The 24,351-nt window shown below is 41.2% G+C and overlaps 1 protein-coding gene across 5 annotated transcripts in view; it reads left to right on the forward strand.

Moving 5' to 3' along the window:
• Positions 1 to 24,351, forward strand: part of agap3 (ArfGAP with GTPase domain, ankyrin repeat and PH domain 3) — a 118,858-nt gene that overhangs the window by 38,823 nt on the left and 55,684 nt on the right. For 2 of the 5 annotated variants that reach the window (XM_040143201.1, XM_040143202.1), the window contains exons 1-5: positions 6,159 to 7,832; positions 14,190 to 14,248; positions 17,474 to 17,561; positions 21,055 to 21,140; positions 24,171 to 24,312. In XM_040143201.1, coding sequence (XP_039999135.1) covers positions 6,305 to 7,832; positions 14,190 to 14,248; positions 17,474 to 17,561; positions 21,055 to 21,140; positions 24,171 to 24,312 — 1,903 coding nt within the window. In that variant the 5' untranslated portion in view covers positions 6,159 to 6,304. Of the gene's footprint in view, positions 1 to 3,795; positions 4,109 to 6,158; positions 7,833 to 14,189; positions 14,249 to 17,473; positions 17,562 to 21,054; positions 21,141 to 24,170; positions 24,313 to 24,351 lie in introns of those variants that run through there. The other 3 variants (XM_040143205.1, XM_040143203.1, XM_040143204.1) reach the window with 2 other exon arrangements.

Genomic DNA, 24,351 nt, shown 5'->3' on the forward strand with positions numbered 1-24,351 from the left:
AGTTAGTGAGTTGTGCTGCTGTTGTGTATGTATGAATGAGTTCAGCAGCAACTTTTCGTTAAAAAAAAACACGGCAGTGTTCGACTACAGCCACCCAGCCGCCTAATGCTGATCATGCTAAGTCAGGGAGACGCCATCATTGACTGTTCCTGTCCCCGTGTTTGCCAGAGGAACCAAACTGTCTTCATGAAAGATTGTACATATGTGCATGGCTGCCTTCCTCACACTGACTCATGTTCTAATACTGACGAGGGGTTAGTAAACTCTACTCATGTGGCTTGGATGCATCATCCAATCTGCCAGACAACACCATAGTGTCTGTGTCCTTATGTAAACACGCCAGTGCTGCCTGTCTGTCATGTCTGCTTTTCAGACATAACAGTACTTTGGTCCCTGCTAATAGGTATTCAAAGGTACCGCAGTCCCCTTGCTTGAACCCTGAAGGTATTTGATGGTGCGGTGAAAACCATTCCCAACCTCTTACTATCTGCAGGTTTACAGTGTGTGACTGAAGCATCTAGACATCCAGACGAGGTGGTTTAATTTCAAGTTAGCCCAAACACAGACAATAAATTTCTTTTAAGGAGTGTTTTGCTTTTGAAAATACTTATAAATGTAATCTTCACATCAGGATGCAGTTCCTTGGTGATGTGACTGCCCCCCTCTGGAAATCACAAGTATATGGCGTCAAATTATCTCAACTGAAAATTCAAATTGTTGAACTGTTGAAAATTTCCCCTGTTGTATTCTATTTTACTTTAGATATGCTGTATGTACAGTATGTGCGGTCCCTTTACAATGTAATGATTTATTACTAAAAAGCTAGGAAAGCAGAAATGGCTTTTGGGATATTCAGAATAATCCTTTTCAGTATCTTTTTGTTTATGATGTTTAGTGACAGGGAAAGATTGCTGATAGAGGTGATAATGATACGTATGTGATGAGAGATGTGTTTTAAAAAAAAAAAAGTACTAGCAAAACCTTTGTGTTGGTAAGGATTTTGAATGCAGCCTAAGGGAAGTAAAGGACAAAGTCTAGTCAGAGCCATGTTGGCAAAACAACAGCAGTACACTCGTGTTTGTCACAGTGACGCATACAGATGAGATAAATGGCCAACACACACATTATGACATCCACTCACAATCAGGAAGATGTGTGCGCACGCGAATACAGAGGAGGAGGGGGAGGGTAATTCCAGAACCTCAAAACATGGAAATCCAGTTTTTCTGAAAAACCCTCCCAGCTGCCATCAAGATTAAGTTACAAGGAGGAGAAGCATTTAGCTGTGGGACAGAGGAGAGAGGGCCACACAAGAGGAGCTCTGTTACCTGGTCAGCACTTTGAAACTCCCGGATTTACCACAGCGCAGGTCTCGTCTGGACGGAACCACAACAAAGACAACAGGGTAGTGGATTAACTTTAATCCCATCAGTGTTTCTTACGTAGGACCCTGCTAAACAAAACCTGCTTTGCAAATTACCAGGAAAAAAAACAACCCTGAGTAAAACCATGACACATGGCCTCTCTGGGCCACTTCAGACTGCCCAGTAACTGTTCAGGCTTCTGCTGGTAACCACATTATCAAGTCTGCATGGAAGGCACACCACGGCCACAGTATGACGCAACTGACCTTTTTTCAATTTTTTTTTTGTACAAAAGCTACAGAGGACCAACATGGTGGAGCCGAGGGGAGACTTTCACAGCAATGCCTGAAAGAACACGAAACCCAGGAGGAGAGGAAAATGACAAGATAACCAATAATTTTGACTGACACATGATATTTCAGGCACCCTGATGTTTTCTTCTTGAATAGTCATTCTGTGAGTCATGGAGAAGTCCCCTTGAGATCATAGGTAGACTATGTTGCTGTGCTTCGGGAGTCGTAGACGAAATCGACACTGCCCGATCCAATGGAGCGAAAAGGATTGTTTGCTTGAGGATGAGTCCCGCATCATTCCAAACCCCTGCTACCTAGTCAAAGGTAAAGGCCAGCACAGTGAGCTTTGACAGCTTAACACGGGACCTAACTTCACTTTCAAGGCGTCTTGACATTTTACGGGTAATATTCAGTACTCTCATCAAGATCAAGAATGACAAACAAGTAATGATTGATAAGATCAAGATTTCCCTAATTGTGAACGCGTACGTGTGGAGGAACAATACCTGAAATATTTTCAGTTGTTTTCATTCTAACACCACTCCACTCAGTCTGCTGATAAGAACACAAAAGGTGTAGAGGGTATGAAATGGCAAAGGCCTTGGTTCTGCCAGTTTACAGTAATATTTTTTTTGATTTGTCCCCCCCCCTTCAACCAGAGGAAATGAATGTTTCAGCCATTAGAAGGCTAAAAATGAATAAAAATAATAAAATATTAAAAATGAGCTTTTGGGACAAAGCTGTTGCGATGCTTGGGCTGCAACTTCCAGCTTTATGATCATACTGGATTTCCCATAGTGACTCACTCACTTACTAAACTCTAATCATGCACCTGTTTCAGGGTTTATATGTAACATAGTGAATGTTGAAATGCCAATGTTCATGTTAACTAAATTGGTATCATTTGGCCTCAGGGAATATTTTCCCCAGTTTTCGGTTTCCTACCAGCATTTTTCTGTTTTTGACCACAAAGGGGCAGTGTTCCGACCCTAACAACACATTAATCTGAGTGCTGCAGAGCTGAGCAGGTAGAATCTGGTTTACTTCAGATTGGTGCTCTTTATGGTACGTGGTACGTAAATGTTCGATGGCTCCTTTTCAGTTCACTAATGCATCATAAAGCAGGCAAATATAAAAGCTGTTTCGTCTTGTCATTCTCAACATGTCGTCTGATTAGAGGTCACATCAGGATTTTTCTCACTGCCTCAATGTGCCAGTTTTCTCAATGAAGTTAGATGACGAAAGAGCCTGAGCAGTAAACGTGTAATTATGTTGAGATGCAAAGAATGCTATTTTAATTAATGTCCGATGTGCCATTTTCATCCATAGTAACTACCAGTGCTTTAAAAAGAATACAATTTCCTCACCATAAATAGCTGTCAGCCTATCTTGGAATCAAGCTTAAGATCTCCCACAGTGTGTAGGCTGTGTAGTGGGAGCCTCTGCAAGCGTGATGTGTAGTTGTTTGGATACTCCATGTTGCTAACACAGGTTACGTTTGTATTTGTGTTCTCTAAGGTCCTGTGGTGAGAGGAAGGCATTTTTTGTATTGAGTTTTTTTTTTTTTCCCTGTCAAAGATATCTGACCAAAGTGTATACAACCTAAGCAGCGTAACTATGCTAGATCCTTCAATTTAATACAATTTGGTAGTCACTTAAATGTGGATTAATGAATGAAATACTTGGTGATTGCACTGTGCTCTCTTCTTCCATTAAACATAGAAAACTATCCCCCCTTTAGTGTTTTGCCATTGGTCAGAGGAACAAAAAGTGTCCATTCGTGGCTGTGTATTGTGGATTGTAGGCTTTGTTGATTACAGCAGTGTGTAATCAGCTCTGTCTTCTCTCAATCACGTGTTCACTTTTTTCTGTTTATCTCTGGGGGCTACTCGCAGCTTCAGAGAAATCTGGAGGGCGTGTGTAACGCCCATGGGATCCACTCCTTGTTTTCCATGTATCCTGTGGGTTGGAAGGCAGCTGAAAGTTCAGAGACACACTCCCTCATGCTCTGCATGGAAAGAGCTCAGAGATTAAGGGGTTTGTCTGCACCGCCAACAACAAGGATTGCTCACAGTTCGTAACTTGCCAAAGAGGAAGGATGATTCAGTTTGTTTTTTTTTGTACAAAAGCTACAGAGGACCAACATGGTGGAGCCGAGGGGAGACTTTCACAGCAATGCCTGAAAGAACACGAAACCCAGGAGGAGAGGAAAATGACAAGATAACCAATAATTTTGACTGACACATGATATTTCAGGCACCCTGATGTTTTCTTCTTGAATAGTCATTCTGTGAGTCATGGAGAAGTCCCCTTGAGATCATAGGTAGACTATGTTGCTGTGCTTCGGGAGTCGTAGACGAAATCGACACTGCCCGATCCAATGGAGCGAAAAGGATTGTTTGCTTGAGGATGAGTCCCGCATCATTCCAAACCCCTGCTACCTAGTCAAAGGTAAAGGCCAGCACAGTGAGCTTTGACAGCTTAACACGGGACCTAACTTCACTTTCAAGGCGTCTTGACATTTTACGGGTAATATTCAGTACTCTCATCAAGATCAAGAATGACAAACAAGTAATGATTGATAAGATCAAGATTTCCCTAATTGTGAACGCGTACGTGTGGAGGAACAATACCTGAAATATTTTCAGTTGTTTTCATTCTAACACCACTCCACTCAGTCTGCTGATAAGAACACAAAAGGTGTAGAGGGTATGAAATGGCAAAGGCCTTGGTTCTGCCAGTTTACAGTAATATTTTTTTTGATTTGTCCCCCCCCCTTCAACCAGAGGAAATGAATGTTTCAGCCATTAGAAGGCTAAAAATGAATAAAAATAATAAAGTAATAAAAATGAGCTTTTGGGACAAAGCTGTTGCGATGCTTGGGCTGCATCTTCCAGCTTTATGATCATACTGGATTTCCCATAGTGACTCACTCACTTACTAAACTCTAATCATGCACCTGTTTCAGGGTTTATATGTAACATAGTGAATGTTGAAATGCCAATGTTCATGTTAACTAAATTGGTATCATTTGGCCTCAGGGAATATTTTCCCCAGTTTTCGGTTTCCTACCAGCATTTTTCTGTTTTTGACCACAAAGGGGCAGTGTTCCAACCCTAACAACACATTAATCTGAGTGCTGCAGAGCTGAGCAGGTAGAATCTGGTTTACTTCAGATTGGTGCTCTTTATGGTACGTGGTACGTAAATGTTCGATGGCTCCTTTTCAGTTCACTAATGCATCATAAAGCAGGCAAATATAAAAGCTGTTTCGTCTTGTCATTCTCAACATGTCGTCTGATTAGAGGTCACATCAGGATTTTTCTCACTGCCTCAATGTGCCAGTTTTCTCAATGAAGTTAGATGACGAAAGAGCCTGAGCAGTAAACGTGTAATTATGTTGAGATGCAAAGAATGCTATTTTAATTAATGTCCGATGTGCCATTTTCATCCATAGTAACTACCAGTGCTTTAAAAAGAATACAATTTCCTCACCATAAATAGCTGTCAGCCTATCTTGGAATCAAGCTTAAGATCTCCCACAGTGTGTAGGCTGTGTAGTGGGAGCCTCTGCAAGCGTGATGTGTAGTTGTGTGGATACTCCATGTTGCTAACACAGGTTACGTTTGTATTTGTGTTCTCTAAGGTCCTGTGGTGAGAGGAAGGCATTTTTTTGTATTGAGTTTTTTTTTTTTTTCCCTGTCAAAGATATCTGACCAAAGTGTATACAACCTAAGCAGCATAACTATGCTAGATCCTTCAACTTAATACAATTTGGTAGTCACTTAAATGTGGATTAATGAATGAAATACTCGGTGATTGCACTGTGCTCTCTTCTTCCATTAAACATAGAAAACTATCCCCCCTTTAGTGTTTTGCCATTGGTCAGAGGAACAAAAAGTGTCCATTCGTGGCTGTGTATTGTGGATTGTAGGCTTTGTTGATTACAGCAGTGTGTAATCAGCTCTGTCTTCTCTCAATCACGTGTTCACTTTTTTCTGTTTATCTCTGGGGGCTACTCGCAGCTTCAGAGAAATCTGGAGGGCGTGTGTAACGCCCATGGGATCCACTCCTTGTTTTCCATGTATCCTGTGGGTTGGAAGGCAGCTGAAAGTTCAGAGACACACTCCCTCATGCTCTGCATGGAAAGAGCTCAGAGATTAAGGGGTTTGTCTGCACCGCCAACAACAAGGATTGCTCACAGTTCGTAACTTGCCAAAGAGGAAGGATGATTCAGTTTGTTTTTTTTTTTTTTTTAAGTTGCAACTTTTGCAGTTAGTACAGATTTGACGTTGCTGCAAAACAAGCAGTGGATAACCTGTTTTTCTTTTGTTCATCTGCTTCTGTACGACATGTAGAACAAAGTGTGGGGTTGAAAGCAGCTGTGTTGAGTCTGCTGAATAAAGGAGCCAGAGGATGCAGGTGGTAGTGAGGCTTTGGTTTAACTTTTTTTGAAGTTTTTTTTTTTTTTTCCCCAATGTCAAAGGTGAAGGATTATGCCTGGCATAGGAATTTAGTCTTCGGATGAATGACTTTAAGAGCTGAAACTCAACAACTCCGGAGCAGAATGTGAACATTTGCCCATGCTACTCGCTTGTGTTAGTGTGTGAATAAGGATGTATGTGTGAATCAGTGTGAGTGAAGTGCCATGCTGTTCCTCAGCAGTGGGACGGTGGATGCAACCCCAAGGACTACAGCTGTCGGCCAACTGCAGCAGGGGAAAACCATTTACCACGTCTCTGTAATCCTGAAAGAAACACAGGAAGATGCGCCAGTGTCAATGCTCGGAATGGGCCGGGTCATACACACCCTGGTGGAAGACTGCCAGCCAGGAGGAGAGATGATTAGTGTAGTGCCAATGGAGAACAGCCCCAGGCTGGGCAGGGCACGACACGAGCCTGACAGGTGGCCCTCCCTGAGCTTTGCAGGTAGAGCTGGGAGGGAAAGAGAGGAGGTAGTTTTGGAGGAGAATGAGGAGGAGGTGGAGGAGGTGGAGGGAAAAATGAAGACTGACAGGTTTTTGAAACAACCCTCAAAGAACTCAGGTAACTGCTCACAGCCAGGCAGAGACGTGGCAGAGTTAGCTGCTCAGACAGACACCCAGGAGCAACACATTCGGAGCTCAACATTACGCTCTGTCACTGTCCATGCTAAAGGGCTTGTCTTTCGGGAACATGGCAACGTTACAGGACACAGCTCTCTGCCGCGGCCCGTGTTACGATGGCCGCGTCAGGATGAAGCCCTGCTTGGCAGGAGAACGGTGAGCATGTATGGCAACCCACTCAAGCAGCAAAGAGATTCTCAACCTGAACAAGAGAGACTGCTGCGGAGGCCCAGGAGTGTTTGCATGCTGGCAGGCCCAGGCCCAGTCCTGTCAGAGCCACGGACCCAGCAACCCCTAAGGAGGGCAGGCGTTTTAGAAAACAACCAGCAGTACAGGAGCAGGAAGGCTGAGTTGAGGGCAGTGGATGGCCTCAATCCTGTCGTGGCTCAGCGGCCTTCAGTCCCTGCAGAGGTGGCCCCCAGGGTCCGCCAGAGGAGCTGGAAGCCCAGGCCTGTCAGTATGACAGTACTGGAGCTAAGAAAGAGGGGCTCTGATGATGAGATAGACAGCCAGAGGAGCTGCAGCCACACAGGCAGTGATGGAGGAGGTTTTCTCAAAGGGGCCTTCCGTTGGAGGCTATTTGGCAAAGCACCTCAAGATAAGAGCAAGGAGAAGGACGGGGACAAAGATGCTAAATCTTCTCCCAAATTCAACAAATCTGATGCTCCAAAAAGTACACTGAGCACTTTAAGACGGAGCCTCAGTCTGCGAATCAAGAGGACTCGGCCCCGCGACAAAGTTACTTTAGGGTCTGAGGGGGAGTCAAAGGAGTGCTCTCGGACTAAAAGTACTGCTGCGGAGACAACAATGCCTCCACGGCCTTTCTCATACCTCACAGGGAGAGCGCTTCCAGCCTCTAGTGAGCAGATAGAGGATGGGGGCATGCAGTACATTCAGTACCACAGCAGGGGGAAGGTCAAGGTAATGGAGGTACCCCTCTGTCCAGCAAAACTGTCCTCAAAACCAGTTCAGGAAGAACCAAGCATATGGCAGCTCATAGCCAACCGTTTCAGGAGGAGAGAGCAGCCATACACTAGCATATGTGAACCCCAGCCTTCCCAGAAAGGTCAAGGTAAGACCTGCAAGATTGCTGAATTTATTTCTCAGCTCAGTTCTCCATTGTAGCCCCCTGTTCACTGCACAGAAAGCAAGAGCTCAAGAGAAACAAGGAAGTGTGGCATTTTTTTTTTTTTTCTTTAAGAAGGACAGGCAAATGAAAAACACATGGGGAATTGTGAGTTTGGATGGCATTCAAAAAACGTCTGGTTACAGAGAGTCCTTTTCTATTTCTATTTTGGGCATTTGTGAACCGCCTGTTTGTATGCACTTCTACAGCAATTACTTCGTTTTACATAAGTTTTTTTGAAGTTTGAAGTTCAGTAAATGAGTAGGTGAGTGCAGTAAACTTAAATCACCAGTGACTGATAAGAACACAGTTTAATTGTTTGTTTTACAGTGGTGCAACTGTGGTATAACACAGTCCCAGTGCTGTCTCTGTGTCACCCACACACAGGACATGGGAGTCTTGATAATACCACTTGTTAGCCCCACAGAGACGTAGCTTAAAGCAGTAGTATTAAAGCAGTTAGTGACTGTAATTGGGATGCGTTTGGCAGCCTAGCCGGGCTAAATTAAGAGGGCTTACATGCTATAATGAAGGGGAGAAGAAGACGACTTAAGCACTGTGTTTAAAGGTTAACTCTGACAGTGGATTGTGTTTGTCCAGTTGCCGGGAAGAGCAGGGAGAGAGAGGCAAATATTTGTAACTCTCTGAATTAAGAGCTGTGATTTGCTACGTTTTTTTGCGTCAAGCCCGAATTTCACACCTTCACACGTAGACCTAATTGGTCTTCTACTTCTTCCAGTGTCAGGTCGCACATATGCTGTATTCATTTTCATTAACCCCACCTTTGAACCAGCGAAGCAGATATGTCATTCTCAAGCTAACATAAAGCTCGTAATAGGTCCTGAGGTCAGCCTTGTTGATGACCCGGTCTATTTGTATTCGCGCATGACATGTTACCAAGGATACCTATTCCTTTGTGGTGGAGTGTCAGGTTGTACTTGTCCATTAATTCCACTGCAGAGTCAGTCAGTCAGGCATTAGGAATGTAGGTGTGCCGATCACCCTGAGTAAAGTTCGGTGTTCAATGCCCTGGGCGGGACTGGGTGCCTGTTTCTACCTGCTTAAGTGTTTGCTCCTAGAGTAAATCCAGAAAGCTGAAGTCCAGCACTTCCACAACTAAACACACACACACATGTGCACACACACTCAGTTTAAATACATCCTGATGATAATTTCTAAGTCTTGTGTGTTGGTGACGATTGTAACAGAGTGAGGGGCTTGAGGTGTGCAGACTGTGTCCCCACCCCCACCTGTGGATGAACAAAGCTACTCTGTCGTGCCCGTGGATGCATGAGTGATCAGTCAAGCGTTTGCTGAGATGCGGGCTCTCTGGGGGTCTTTGAGTTGAAGGAGGGGTTGCTGGTTATGAGGCATAGGTGGTCAGCAGTGCACTTCTCTGGTGAAGGTTGAAATGCTGGGACTGTGGAGAGAACTCTATAATAAGCCTCATTAAAGGGTGTTAACAGGATCCAGCAGACAGAAAAATGGTCAATGATGCATATTTATTCTGACTTGCTTTAACTTGCAGCTATGACAATTTGAATAAAATCCCCCCCGATAGGTTGTCTTATATGGCAAGAGTATTTCCTGTATCAACTTTACTTTGCAGTTGGAATTATACTGTGTGCTTCAAAATCTGCATATTGAAAATTAATTTTAAAAAGTTGCGTTTGTTTGTGTCATTTATACCAGCAGGGGTGGTTTAGCCAAACTCCAAACAGGTAATTATTTTCCCGACAAACAGACACCTTTGAAATTTGATTTGGACAAATAGTAAAACTAGCCTCTTTTTAAACAGAGATCCCGTTCTATTGCCGTTAAGAAAACCCCTCATTATGCCAGCTTTGCTTGTTTACACTGAACTAAACAAAGCGGGCATAATGTCGCCCCCGTGTCTGATTTTAGATAGCATGCCACAACAGGGACGGCGTCTGCCCCCCCCCATTCTGTGTTTGTACCTTTTATACAGAACGGCGAGGCAGAATAAAGGCGCACCATTCCCGCCTTGACCAGGCTGTATAAAAGGGGCTACTGTGATAATGCCCTCTTACCTCCTGCAGGACATTAAAGATATATTATATTATATTAAAATATCACTAAGTGATACACAGTCTGGGCAGGCGCAGAGGGAAATCTGTTAATGTCTGAATAAAATTTGATTTGAGCATCTGCCGCTGCTTTTCTCCTATTGAATACCTTTTGATCTTCAGGATTTTGGTTCAGTAGGTAGCAGCATCCTGCTGTCCTCCTGTCTAGAAACAGTTAGCTTTTACCAACTTGTCTACAAACTGTTGAATTTGTCAGAAGTTTGAGTAGAGGTCCGCAATTTGTAGGTCTTCCATCATTTTGAATGCAGTTTCTCTCTTTAATTCTCCATTGATTGTTTCCATCAGTTTGTTCTCTTGCACTGTTTTGTGTAGCAAAAAGGATAAGACAAATCTGACACATTCCTCTCTTAGCTTCACAAACTGAGTCAATCAACTTCGGCATTGTACTGCAAGACTTTTTAAAACCCAATTTTCAAAGCTCATGTTAAATGGGAATCTTGTTTGAACCAGGATGTTCAATTTATCTTCAGGGAAGTGATCAGTGCTTGTCTGCAGACTACACTAGGCTTTAAGAGTTTTAAGTAGGGTAGGCCATCCAGACTGCAGTCAAAAGGCATGGCATAAATATTTTTACCTTGTTCTCTGCTGACTATGTTCCTCACTTACCTCCTTTGATAGAAATAACAGAGGGGTGTTTGGGAGCTCAGTAGAACAGTTCACTGTGTGTGTATATATCATTTTGTAAAGCAGCACAAATAAAGGACGATGATGCAGAAACATTTTGTTAAGACGTGCATGATAAAAGTAGACAGGGAATGTCGGTTGGTCATGAGGCCAGCAAATCAGGGAAGTAGAATTACTAATTGCTAGCTAAATTCTGACTCTGTAATTTATGATAGTGGGAAAGCATGGTTGGAAAGTCAGTCAGAGCTGGAGTGGAAGTTTAGACCTCAAAGTTGTCCCCTCTCATTCCAAAAACCACTTTAGATTCACGGCACGTAGAAATGCTTGCATGTATGCGCATGCGCCCACACTCAAATAACCATATGCAGAGGGTTTCTGCTCACATTGCATTTTCTTTTCTTGTGAAAGGGAATAAGCAAGGGGCAATTGTGCTTTGCTACCCTCGGACTGAATGGTCATTTTTATCTGAGTAGACATGAGCAGTGAAGTGAAAAACCTGACAAACAAGCCGGCAACACAGTTTTCCCCTCACAAAGACAAAGACACTGGTGTCCTCTGTAAGCACCACAAATGCTGGGGCTTCCTGTTTCCATAGGCATTCTGGGACACAGTAATGTGGAGATGCTCATATTTAAAGTATGACATAACACAGAACACATGGATTCAATTTGGGCTTTTATTTTTTTTAGCAGGCAACTAAATTGGCTGTACTGTATCTGCTCCGGAAATGGCAAAAGTCGGTCAACTTTCCGACATTTCAATTTGTTAAGGGTTTGTTTGTGAGAGGAAAAATGCAACAATATCCGAAAAAGATTTTTAATGTTGTGAAAAATGTATGTGTGTTAGGTCCTGTCCAATTTTGTGTAAAAGTAACTCATTTCCTCTTCCTTGTTTCTTTTCTGTGTTTTTATTAAAGCATAACTGATGTTGTTATGGTCAATAATAAGGGAATGTGCTGTTCCGGAGATGCCGAGCTTGTCTGCTGCCAAAAACTCAATTTCTGTGTTGGCTTATAATGACACTTAATTTCCCTGCATGGTTATCTATGAATTAGCCTTTGTTTGAATGTGTCCCTCTTTGAAAGTCTGATTATGTGGACTACGCACTTCTATATATATATATATATATATATATATATATATATATGTGTGTGTGTGTGTGTGTATATATATAAAAACATCTGTGCATTTGGCTCCTTTTTTCTGTTCATTTTTTTTAAATTGGACTCTTTGTTGTGTCTGTTTTATTTCTCTACTCATTGGTTCTGTGTTAATGTTGGGTTACCACAGCAAGTGCTAAAGATTTGAACCTTTCAGTGGGTTTGTCTAATTGCTATTTGTGACTCTTACATTTCTATTTAGCCTCCAATTATGTAAAAAAATCACATTATCAAAGAAAGTCATCATATAAAGTACAGAGAGAACACATGGGAGTAATGGTAGTGTAAAAAATGAGTGGAAATCCAAGAAAATTAGGCAAAAGCCTTATCTGATATCATCTCAGAGACCTGGATTCAGTTTCCTGCACTTTTAAAAGTGGATCAGATGGGTGTCTTCGCTCATGTTCTGACATGTCAAACCCACACTGGGAGGGCTTAACATGAAGCATGCTGTTTAAAGACTACTCTGCCACACACAATGCTTGGTGAAAGGCCCTTCTGTTTAGGGATTCACTCTTCTCTTCTCCCACAACAAGTGAGATATCCAGAGCAGCAGAAGACTCTTTTTACATGGAGGTCAGAAATAAGTAAACATTTTTGCTGAAGTTTTTTTTTTTTTTTTTTCTTTGTTACTCTAATTGTAGTAGGTAAAGGAATTTTTGGCTCAGGTCTGCTAAGCTATGAGTCATACATGCTTTTAGCATACATTTCAGAGTGAAAATAGAAACACATCTTATAGCAACAGTGGTTACCTTACTTTTTATGCTGTCATTCTTTTTTTATATTAGCATTGCCTGGAGCACAAAGGGAAACCACTATTCCTGCAGCTAATAGGCTTACAGTAATGATGGCTCCCCATTTGTTGGATGAAAACTTTAATTGGTATGGTTTAGACATGGTCGGGGGGTTGGGGGGTGGGAGGGTTCAGCTGGTGTTGCACACCTCGTTGCCTGGAGACAGGGAGTCTACACCCCTGTATTAGAGATGGTATCTTCTTCTTGGGAGGTTCAGATGGCAAGAAAGTCATGATTCAAAACAAGAAGGTGGCCTTTGTTCTAATAGTTGTTATGACGTGAAACTGTGCACTCCATTCTGTGGGAGACAGGCACAGCTTGTGGAGTTATTATTTGTGTTTGTATTGTTCTTTATAGTGCTCCTTCCCGCTGTCCTTTTTTGAAGCATTATTATCTAGTCAAAGTCTCCAAATGTCACTGGAAAATCAAACAAGTTAGATCAGGCCTGTTAACAGCTCTCTTTTAAAATGGCTCGGCTAAATTCCCTTCATAAATTGCACTGTGTTGACACCTTATATTGAGATAGCCTGCATAGAACGCACTTTCCATAGGTGTTTCACAATTCCTTCTTGGCAGCTGTGTGTTTATAAGTTGAAAATAAATAAAAACTGGACCTGAGCATATGAGTCAGTGAGAGAGAGAAATCTTTATGGCCTGTTTTTTTTCTTTGAATATGCTTTAGGTCTGCCGCAAATGTTATTCATCTGCTGATTATTTTCTCAGTAAATCATTTGATTGACAAAATGTTAGAAAAGTGTTTTAAAAAATGCCCCAAAATGTCCCCAAGTCAAATAAGTTCCAAATAAGTTGGCTTATTCAAATTGTTTTTATGTCTGAGCAACAGTTCAAAACCCACAGTTATTCAATTTACTATCATGGAAAACTTAAGAAAACCAAACAATATTCGAATTTCACAAGGTGAAACCAGTTTAGTTCCCCAAAAATGAATCAAAAGATTAATCAGTTATTTAAATAGTTGCAGATGAATTTTCTGTTGATCACTTAATTGATTAATAGTTGCGGCTCTAATGTGTTTAACTGTTTTGTTTTCTGGTCATACTGAACAAATCTTATAGGGGAATAAAGTTCAAAGAAAAATATGAAAACAAAAATGGCCTCTTTTGGCACTGCGAGGGTATGGCAGAAATAAAGGTCAAGATTTACTAGTTTGAAAGACTTTATCTTCCTAACCATTTTACCCTTGGACTATAGTAAGCCTGGTTACAGCATGGCCCTGCAAATCTACACTTCAGTCCATAAAGATACGACACAGGCCCACTCGTTAACTTGTTTTTTTGTGCAGGGAATAAAAGATGAGGGGGGAAACAAGGTAAAATGACACTGAACATCCTCCAGTAGGTTAAAATTCACTAGATACCTGACCAGACTGTAGATGGGCTTTGTCTTATTTATTTGACAGTTGAACAGTCCATCATAAAACTTGTTGCACACACTACAGGTAAACTGCAGCTGTAAAGTCACTTTGCCATCATCCAGTGGGAAACACTGTTAATGCCATATTATCTGTAGCTGGGGTCAAATGGGAGACAAACACGTGGATTGCCTTTTCAGTGCTGCTTGACTTCATTTCTTTTCTTTTTTGTCCTTTTCTTTTTAGACTCTTTTGTCAACAGCCAGGAATGGACATTGAGTCGGTCAGTGCCAGAGCTGAAAGTGGTGAGTAACTTTTTATATTTTCTATTGATTCGCCTTCAGAGGTTTCAGCTTTCTGATAGAGTTAAATGTCAGTGGGAAAGCATGTTCCGTCCATGTAACACCAGTTTTGCATTTTGCATGAGAGAGAACAGTCGAGAAAATTGGCTGGACTTTTCCCTGGCTCCTAGAGGGTGATTTTTAATGAGATGCGTTGGCATGGAGATGCAGGGTGCAGGCTTGCAGCAGGACATGAAATGACTGACAGTTTTGGGCTAGACTGGTGACACATCCTGGGTCTGAGCCCACCCGCCAGTGAAGCACATACACACAGGGCACTGCCAAATGCGCGGCTAACATCCTCACCTGATTTGATGTCTTCCACCCATAAAGACAAGCAGCCTTGAAAAACTGCACACCACCATTCTACAAATGGATATAATATTTCCATGTTGGGTGAATTCATTGTAGTAGCATCTTGCAAGATAGAAAACTTTAGTGAAATGAAAAGGGGAGAATTCACAAGGAGCTCAAAGACAAACTTGCCTTTTTTCGAGCATGTCTGTTTGCTTTTATATGTCTAAGGTGTTAATTGGCAGCTTCCACACAGGGGTTTGTTAAATGGACCTGGAAAGACTGAATTAAGTGTTGCAAAATAACAGTCATTCCTTTCACAAGAGCCTCTGTTCAGCAAAAAGGTTATACTACAAACTAAGAAGTTGGTCATATGTTTGAGAAGCTTCTTAATAGGATTGCAAAGTAAATTTCTTCGTTTTCATGCCACAGTGGTAATGATCAGAAGTGGGGTCAAAACACTTCCTGCAGATTAGTTGAAATGATCATAATCACTTGAGAAAACCTGAACATCCACTACATCTGTGAGCTGCACCCCGCTGTTGAGGTTTCGTGATGGCACCTTAACTGTGGTCAAACCTTATTTTATTGCCATCTTTTGATAATCAAATCCACACTCTTTAATATTCCCAGATCAGTACTAAACATCTACAAAGAGGAGTAAAAGGTTTGTACTGGATTAGTGCTGATGCAGCAATTTGATTCCATGAAGCCTATATACCAGCAGGTCTCAGAGCTGAGCAGTTAAAACAGCAGGAACACTAGGTCTGTGGTACATTCAAAGTCGATTTTTGTTGACTCATAGCTTTCACCGCACACAGCCTTCAACTTTTGCTAACTTAAAGCTTATTCATAGTTTATTCTGCCGGGGGCACCTCATTATAAATATATGTATGTATATGTGTGTGTGTGTGTGTGTGTGTGTTTGTGTGTGTGTGTGTGTGTGTGTGTGTGTGTGTGTGTGTGTGTGTGTGTGTGTGTGTGTGTGTGTGTGTGTGTGTGTGTGTGTGTGTGTGTGTGTGTGTATGTATGCGTACGTATATGTATGTGTGTGTGTGTGTATGTATGCGTACGTATATGTATGTGTGTGTGTGTGTGAGTATGTATATGTAAGTGTGTGTTTTTGTGTGCGTGTGTATGTGTGTGTGTGTGTATGTGTATACGTATGTGTGTGTGTGTGTATGTGTATGTGTGTGTGTGTGTGTGTATGTGTATACGTATGCGTATGTGTGTGTGTGTGTGTGTGTATGTGTATGCGTATGTGTGTGTGTGTGTGTGTGTATGTGTATACGTATGTGTGTGTGTGTGTGTGTGTATGTGTATACGTATGCGTGTGTGTGTGTGTGTATGCGTATGTGTGTGTGTGTGTGTGTATACGTATGCGTATGCGTGTGTGTGTGTGTGTGTGTGTATACGTATGTGTGTATACGTATGCGTATGCGTGTGCATGTATGTGTGTGTGTGTGTGTTTGTGTGTATACCCACTTCAGTTATAGAGAGGGTAGGCTTGGAAGGACCTTAAACCGATCCTTTCCCATGTGCCTTAAACGTCCCTATAATTAGAACCATACCTGACTTTAACACCCACTAATGATCTGAAGATGAAGATGGCGATGGTGGGTAGAAAAGGAGGAGGAGCGGGAGGAGATGAGGCATTTTGCATCCTTTGTTCTTCCCAGACATGCTGGCATCATCAGCCGACCCTCCGCCATGCATCACCCTGAAGGCGCTGTAGTTAGGTCTGGTCTAGACACCAGGGACAGGAAGCAGGGGAAAGATTGCAACCAAACCGATGTGTGCTAGAGGACTTTCCTCATAATGTTTCAATCTCACGCAGCCTGCGTAAAGGTTGGTCCTTTACCATTGCTTTTATGGTTTTGTTCCCTAACTACAAACCAAATCTACTTTCAATTGCTGCCCACTATAGCATAATATAAGTTTTTAGTTTGATTCTCTACCTTCCAGGTAGCAGTTAGTTTTAGTTCATTCTTTTTTTTGTAAAAGCTGCATTACTCTGCATATTAATTATAGCCAGACCATTATTGCATTTTTGAGACAGATACTAAAATCGATATTTTAGATTTTTAAAAAATGGGACCAATATTCATTTTACACATTATACACATAAACATTTTTGATGAGAATCTCACAAATTTGGTTAGTAAAGAGTTGGGACCAGGATATGTACTGCGTGGGACATTTAACAGTTAATAAATAAACTTGTCAGTGCTTACTGGTGGACAATCTTTTCAAAATGCCTTAAACTTTTCTTCTCCTTTGCACAGCAAATTCTTGTTACTTAGACTCTTACAAATGTACAGTATAAATATATTCATTATAAACTGATATGTCAGCCTTTGATTTGTCAGTCGGGCTCTAGACGTAATGCTGCCCTTCCTTGGTTGTGCTCTCAAGGAAACTTATACAACTAAGATTTGATACTTGTCAGCAAAACAGCAACCTTTTGAATGAAAGAAACTACCAGATCTCTGTTTTCACCCTGTCCATAAGAAGATGGTTTTATATCCAATAATATAGTCTTGATGCAATGTTTTGTTGTAGGCTGTAGTGAAAAGTAAACACAATTTGCAAAGAAATGGCTAAAACCTGTGAAACCACCATTATGATTGATCCTAATGGCTCACTCTTGACCTTGAAAAGGCCAGCTTGACCAAAAAAAAAAAAAAAAACTTTTACTTTGTATTCCCGAAGCCTTCAGACACATTTCGTGGAGCTTACTCAGTTGATGGAAAAGCTGAGCAAGGTTGAAAGCCTCAGAAACACCTTGTGCTGAAAATTTTTTGTCAGATCACCATTATGGCCTTTTATGTCCACATACTCCAGTGGTTTTTACCTGTCAGTGATAATCACAGTATTTTGCTCTTGGTCTTGCAGGGCATTGTGGGAAATCTGTCCAGTGGGAAGTCTGCCTTGGTGCACCGGTACTTGACGGGCACATATGTGCAGGAGGAGTCTCCTGAAGGTAAGAGTCTGTTGGAGGTGTAGGTCAAGAGGTGAATACAAACATGTCAGATACTCAAACACAAATGTTCAGATTAATGCAGAATGTGTACTGCGGCTTAATGTCATGCTACTGATTTACCTCACAACTTGTGTTGTGAGTGTCAGTCTCTTGCAAATCAAGAGATGCCTTGTTATTAGCTTATTATGTTTTTCAGAAGAGTTTAAGTCAAATTATACAGAAACCTGCTGGCTGCTAAATTAGTTTTCTCTTGTTTTTTTACAAGAAGAAAGTCAAGCATGTTGGCACTGATTGCTACACTGGACAGAAGGATAGCCATAATAGGATTGGTGCACTAGGACATTTACACGAAGCATGGCACTGGTTTGCCTTTAGAGTATTTTTCTAATTAGTTTAAATTAAAATTAGATTAAAATGTTGTGTTTTCGATTATGTCAAGATTCTGGTCTGGTGGTTTGGCTCAGTTTATAAATATCCGTTTTATTCCTCCACTAAAACTGGTCAGATAATTACAAAGCATAACATGTCCAGTAAATTAGGGCTATGAAGATTACTCATTCTTAAAACATGAGGGTAAAACAGAAACCCCATCATTTCTCTAGGAGAGTAAATGAAAGTTTTTATCACTGTCACAAACCGTTTACGTCCTGGATGTCCTGATGGAGAAGGAACCACTTTAAAGTGTTTAGGAGGGCCTGTCCCCAGGAAAGGGACCCTTGCCAGTTTAATTCACTCGCAAAGATCTGAAAATCTGATATTCTTCTGTTTATCAGCAAAATCATTATGAGAAGTCCCCCTTCTGGCCTGAAAGGTAAGTCCTCCCCTCAGAAATCCACAAGATGCTGGCAAACCCACAGTTAACTGATCATCTTTGAGGGGTTTGCAGTGTTTCATTTTAGTGTAATTATAGTGAGGATGAGACATGAAGCGCATAATTAGTTTCTGGCATTTTGCTGCACCAAAGCAGAAAAAAATCCTCGTAGCTTAATTAGTCCTTGAGAAATCAATGGTGGAAATGCTGAAAAAACAGAACGAGCGGCGTTGCTGTAATCAGGGAAACATGTCAGCTCTGATATGTGCGTGTGTCCCTTTACATCACAGCGCGTTGCTGTGATACAACGTGCCTTTCTCGTGATTAGCAGCTGCTCAGGCTCTCTTTGTTTTTTATGTGCTTTAACGCTGGCTTTACTCCAGATTTGGTATTTACATTGCAGAAGCACTGGCCAGCAGAGGAAGGTTCAGCCATGGCTGTTTCTTCAGTGTTTTGTTCCTGGGCTTTTGCTATGATATCTGAAAAAAGGTACTGGAGTTTGTTGCCATGGCAACGCCGGATGGAGCACCGTAGGATTGTGGCTCTGTGTCAAGGTCTAAGCCTCCTTGTAAGCAGAGTATGCTTACTGCGTGTTAACCATGCCTACCAACTTACCATCTCTCTGTAGGCTGACTGCAGGGTTATTAGTCACCTCTTTTCATGTGAAGTTGAACAACACAATTAAATAATTCATAATTACTTTTACCATGTCAAAGAGAGAGAAGAGTGTGGTAGTCCGCTTCATTTATTGTCAGTACTGGCTTCCTTTTTACACGCATTGTATTGGCTCTGCTCTTCATAAAGACAACACCATCCTGGATGATTATGTAACTGAAATGTTTACTTCAAATTCCATGCATGTTTTCATCGCAGCCGCATGCTTTCATTACAGACACTGGTTTCAGAGAGACTTTTCATAATCATTACTGACGTACATACATGCTGCCAGCTTCCACACAAACTCCATATTCTGGTAAAGCTTTGGTTTTCTTTATCGTTCTGATCCAGTCTTTCTCACTGTGTAATGAGATCCTCCCCATCCTATTTCCCTTTTTAAGTAGCATTCGGAGACATACAGACACATAGTTTCTCAGTCCTTTGTCTGAATCTCCAAAGCTCTGAGTTCAGTTAAAAAAAAAAAAAAAAAAAAAAAAAAGCTGGCTGGTGGCACATGAATCTCTCTCTCTCTCTCTCTTTCTCTCTCTCTCTCTATCTCTCTCTCTCTTTCTCTCTCTCTCTCTCTCTCTCTCTCTCTCTCTCTCTCTCTCTCTCTCTCTCTCTCTCTCTCTGTTATACAACCAGCATCCAGCAGGGCTTGAGAGCCTGTGCAAAAGGCTGGGAGAGTCCACTATTTGCCAAGTGGGCTAGCGTGGACTTAACAGGGTGGATGTGTGGCTCAAGTGGATATGTATTGCTTGCCGAGACAGGAATACTTTCCGCCTATTAAAATTTACAGGGCCCGGCTACTGTATGGTTCCTACAGCGCTTGTGTGATCAGTCGTTCTTAATATGCTGGTTAAACAGCGTGATCTCTGACACTTTATTATCTAATCATATGAAGATCTAAGTTAACATGTCTTCTTATGAAATTCCTGGAAAAGTGTAACAGGTGTAGTTTTATTCTGCCTGCACATTTGCTGTCTTTAGCATAATTTTTAAAAATACATTTCATGATCATTCCTAGGCCTTTTCGAATTTGTGTATTATTCAATTTTACCAAATTGCTTTCAGCATGTTTTCGTATTCATAAGGCACTGATTACACTCTCGGGGACATCTCTAGCCTTACAGCTTTCTCATTTGAATGTTTTTAATCTCCAAAGGATCGCACCCCGTTCAAATGATATGCAAAATCTAATTTCTTGCGTAGTTCTCCTATTGGTCTCTTCCTTATCTGCAGCAGGCTTTGCTAGCGGCAAGGAATATGCATTTTTATTAGAAAAGAAATTAAGAAAAAGGGGAAAGAAACTCAAGGCTGCATAACACTTAGCCCTGCTAAGTGTTAGCTCCTCCCTACTATCCTGTGGACATTGTGTGACCTGAGGCACACCTGTTCAGAATAAAGACAAGTTTTTTGCCTCTGGTATTATGTCCCATCATTTCCTTCTCTCTCTTCTAGTCTCTGCGTTAAACGTATTCCAGTAGTCTTGTCATTTCTTCGCAAAGTGTAATGAGTTATGTTGTTAAGGCTGTGAAAATCTTCAAACGCACTCAATCTCTCGCGGTGAAGTGATGGATACTGAATATGCAGCCTGGTAGTGTTTGTAAAATGTGATTAGGGTCTTTCTAGGACTTGTGGCAGTGCAGTGATGATGGCACTAAACTGGTTCCCTCAGCAGCTGTGCATTAGACACGCTAAACAGCAATTTCTCGCCCGCGTAATTGACTCCAGAGAGACTGGGTTTCCTGACGGCTTATGATTGTAACAGCAACACATTCAAGAGGTCTAAATAGGGAAACGGCACATAAATTCGTACACATCTCACCAAACTTTTATGAGTCATGTCAAGCTGGGTTTTGATATTGAATTTTGATTTATTTGGTACATAATCGCTGTTTTCGCTGTACTTGGTTAGTTATTACATCTCAAGAAAGACCTTTTTTGAGCTAGCACTAGGCCAGAATCAACAGGTTGTCAGAATGACCTCGGAGTAACCTCTTGAAATAAATCTCTCTTCCTCAGGTGGACGATTCAAGAAAGAAATTGTTGTGGATGGACAGAGCTACCTTCTTCTGATCAGAGACGAAGGAGGGCCTCCAGAATTGCAGGTAAGAGTGTTGATCCAGACAAAATTTCTCTTTTCTCCAAAGTTGCAAGATGTGTCAAACAGAGGCTATCTGCAAACTGTCGCGCAGATGGGAACTGTTTAGAGACAGACCATTGCTTCACTGCAGGACTGTTTGGAGCATTGTGACAGCCCTCTGTGGTTGTCCTACCAAAAGCACTTAAGGGGCAGTAGCAGATCAATGAGCAAGCAGATCCAAAATCCTTTTTGTGGTCAAAGGGACAATGCAGCACCTTGTCCTATTAGTATGTGAAATATGAAGAGTAATTGAGCCACTGTTTCATCCAGAGCAGGTTTTTACCGAGTCTTCATAAGAAAACATGCTATTGGAAAAAATGTGATGTGTCACTGTTTTATGCCTTTTCAACGCGGGTATATTGAGGAACAGCTTCCTGGTAATCCAGCCTTGTTTAATGACAGAGCAGTCATCAGACTCTTACACATAGTTATTCTTAAACCATATTATACCAGAGAATGTTAGGTCTAACCTCCCACTTACAGATCTCCCAGGATTTAAATGAACTTAATTTTGGGTGTCTATGTTTTATAATACTTTACCTAGCCTGGGCTTTCTAAAGTAAAATAGAGAATGAGAAGGATTTACTCTAACATTCACTTTTGCATGATTGCAGTGTATCTGGATTATCCTATTTTCAAGTCGCTATAAAAATCTTATATACTGTATACTAATATGTCCTTCAAATCTGCAATAGTGGATCATATTTGTTTTTAATCCTATATTTTGCATCTTAAATCTAAAGTAACAACTAAATAAAGCTACAAGTACCTCAGAATTGCGCTAAAAGATGCTAAAATCAATATTATAAAATTAGTATTAAAAATGGACGAAATTACAACGTGTAAAGTGAACATTGTCACTTATACTGACAAACCAACAGGGAAGTAACAATGAACTCTACAGTTCCCCTCAGCTCTATGTGTTTTAGCACCTTTTATCTCATTGTTTTGATTTTACAGTCCATGAACTTACTGTTTTGATTCAGTCTCATAGCTCTCACCAGCATTGTTTACAGACGCAGCAGGCAGCCGTTAAACCCCTATTAAATCACTGTACACTACCTGCCCAGCACTAAATGGCAAACGGACAAAGTTAGCATCTAGCTGGTGAAAATAGTGGGGCATTGAACCACCAAAGAGCCAGATATTTTCCTCAGGAGTTGGTAGAGATCTAAAGAAAAAGGCTAAATGGAGTGTGAACGTTGGACTTTTGTCAGGTGGTTAGAAACACAGGACTCCAAATGAATGCTAATGTTGCTCTTTATCTGCTATATCTGTAAATAAGCAACTGGTTACTAACAAGTTTGCCATATCGACCTCAAGAGGTAATGATATGTCACTGGTGTGTATATAGCTTGTTCCTGCTGCTCAAAAGTAGCCAAAAAATTAGTAAATGCAGGTTTGAGCACAGGACTTAAGTAAATATACTTAGTTATTTTTCCACCACTGGGGACAAAAAAGAACTTAAGCAACTGTCTTGGGAGTCTTTTATTTTGTCCTTCTTTTATTAGCAAAGAGTACTGTACAACACATTAATTTATTTAGCTAACTAGCAAATGTATATGTGGCATAACTTGACTATTAGAATGTATTGAGTATTTTTTTTATTTAACTTCTGGAGTTTTAGTTCTTAAATATGACTTATTCATTACTATATTTTTTTTTAAGCTGTTTAAAGCTATACCTAAATAGGTTTGTTAAGGATTTGATAAACAGATTGAATGAAATGCTAACGAACCCCAACCCTAGACAACACAAGCAGATTTGCTTGAGGCTTCGTTCGCTAGATTCAGTGTTTCTTGTCAAATGTGATCCTGTTGTGAATTTATCATGCGTCTCTATGAGCAGCTACAGATACCTGGCCTGGCAAAGCTCCGATTTACGCTTGCAATATGCTCGGTGAGATTAGGGAATAGAAATGGGTTCGGCTCAATTGTCAGCTGACTATATAATTAGTGGCGTAATTAAAGGCCTCTATTATGTTCTCGCTCACAGGCGGCTGAGCGGAGTTGTGGCTTGATTTCCCATTCATTCCCTATGGGGATCTGGGTGAGATGTTAAAGCTGAGCGAAGAATAGGGCAATACGAGGGAATAGTTATCGCTTGATTGTCACTGTTCGTACTTCTCTGCGTTCAGTTTAGCCTCTTTCTTATACAATGGATGGTGATTAAGAATGATTTGCTCCGCTCAGGGTGAAAACCTCTCTCTCCGCCATTTGATCCTAAAGTATGCAGGGATTATGAGTGTATATGATGCGACAAATACAAAGATCCTAGATTATGATAGCAGTGGGAATACGGGAAACAGATAAGGATTCACTAATAGTTTTTAATCAGTCGATGTCGTTGCACTAAGTGCAGGTACTTTCAGTGTACCATGGCTGTTGCTACACTGCCCTCTTCTGTCGGTATCTGAACCTCTATGAAAAGATGGCCTGCAACGCATGAAAATCAGCAGTGAATGTCTGCAACGGCAACACTTAAAGTGACCCATTATAAGAGCAAAAGGTATTCATAAAATATCCCTTCCAGACATATTTTAAGACATAATACAAAAATTAATTTGTGTCTCAAATAGTTTCCCAATGAATAGCTAAATTTAGTTTTTTTTAAAACTAATTTAACCATAATGTCCCTATTTATTATCCCTCATTGAAAAATCGAACATCTACGAATATACCAATATTGTTCATTTCAAAAGTTTAACTACTAGACGCAAGAATTCTCCTGTTTCATCAAAAACTCCATTGTCTGTATATTTATGCTGGAGGTTTTTCTTTTTCCACATCACACTTGTTTAAGTTCCACATTGGACCACGATTCGCTCCAAACTAGTTATGATGTCACAAAATCAGCTCGCATGGACACAAAACATATTTTTGAGTGAAGCAGTGGCTCTGATGCAAACTGTTAATTTGTGTGAATGCCTTTGTGTTATAATGAGGCAGGTTTTATTTCATAGGGCTTCAACATACCTCCTCTGCTCTGTCCTCAGTTTGCTGCCTGGGTGGATGCCGTGGTTTTCGTCTTTAGCCTGGAGGATGAAATCAGCTTCCAGACAGTCTACAATTACTTTCTGCGCCTCTCCAGCTACCGGAACACAGCTGAGGTCCCCATGGTCCTCGTTGGAACACAAGGTGCTTGCCCTACTTCTGATATATTGCAATATAAGATAT

This window comes from Xiphias gladius, chromosome 14, assembly GCF_016859285.1.
Source record: "Xiphias gladius isolate SHS-SW01 ecotype Sanya breed wild chromosome 14, ASM1685928v1, whole genome shotgun sequence".
Taxonomy (NCBI): Eukaryota; Metazoa; Chordata; class Actinopteri; order Istiophoriformes; family Xiphiidae; genus Xiphias; species Xiphias gladius.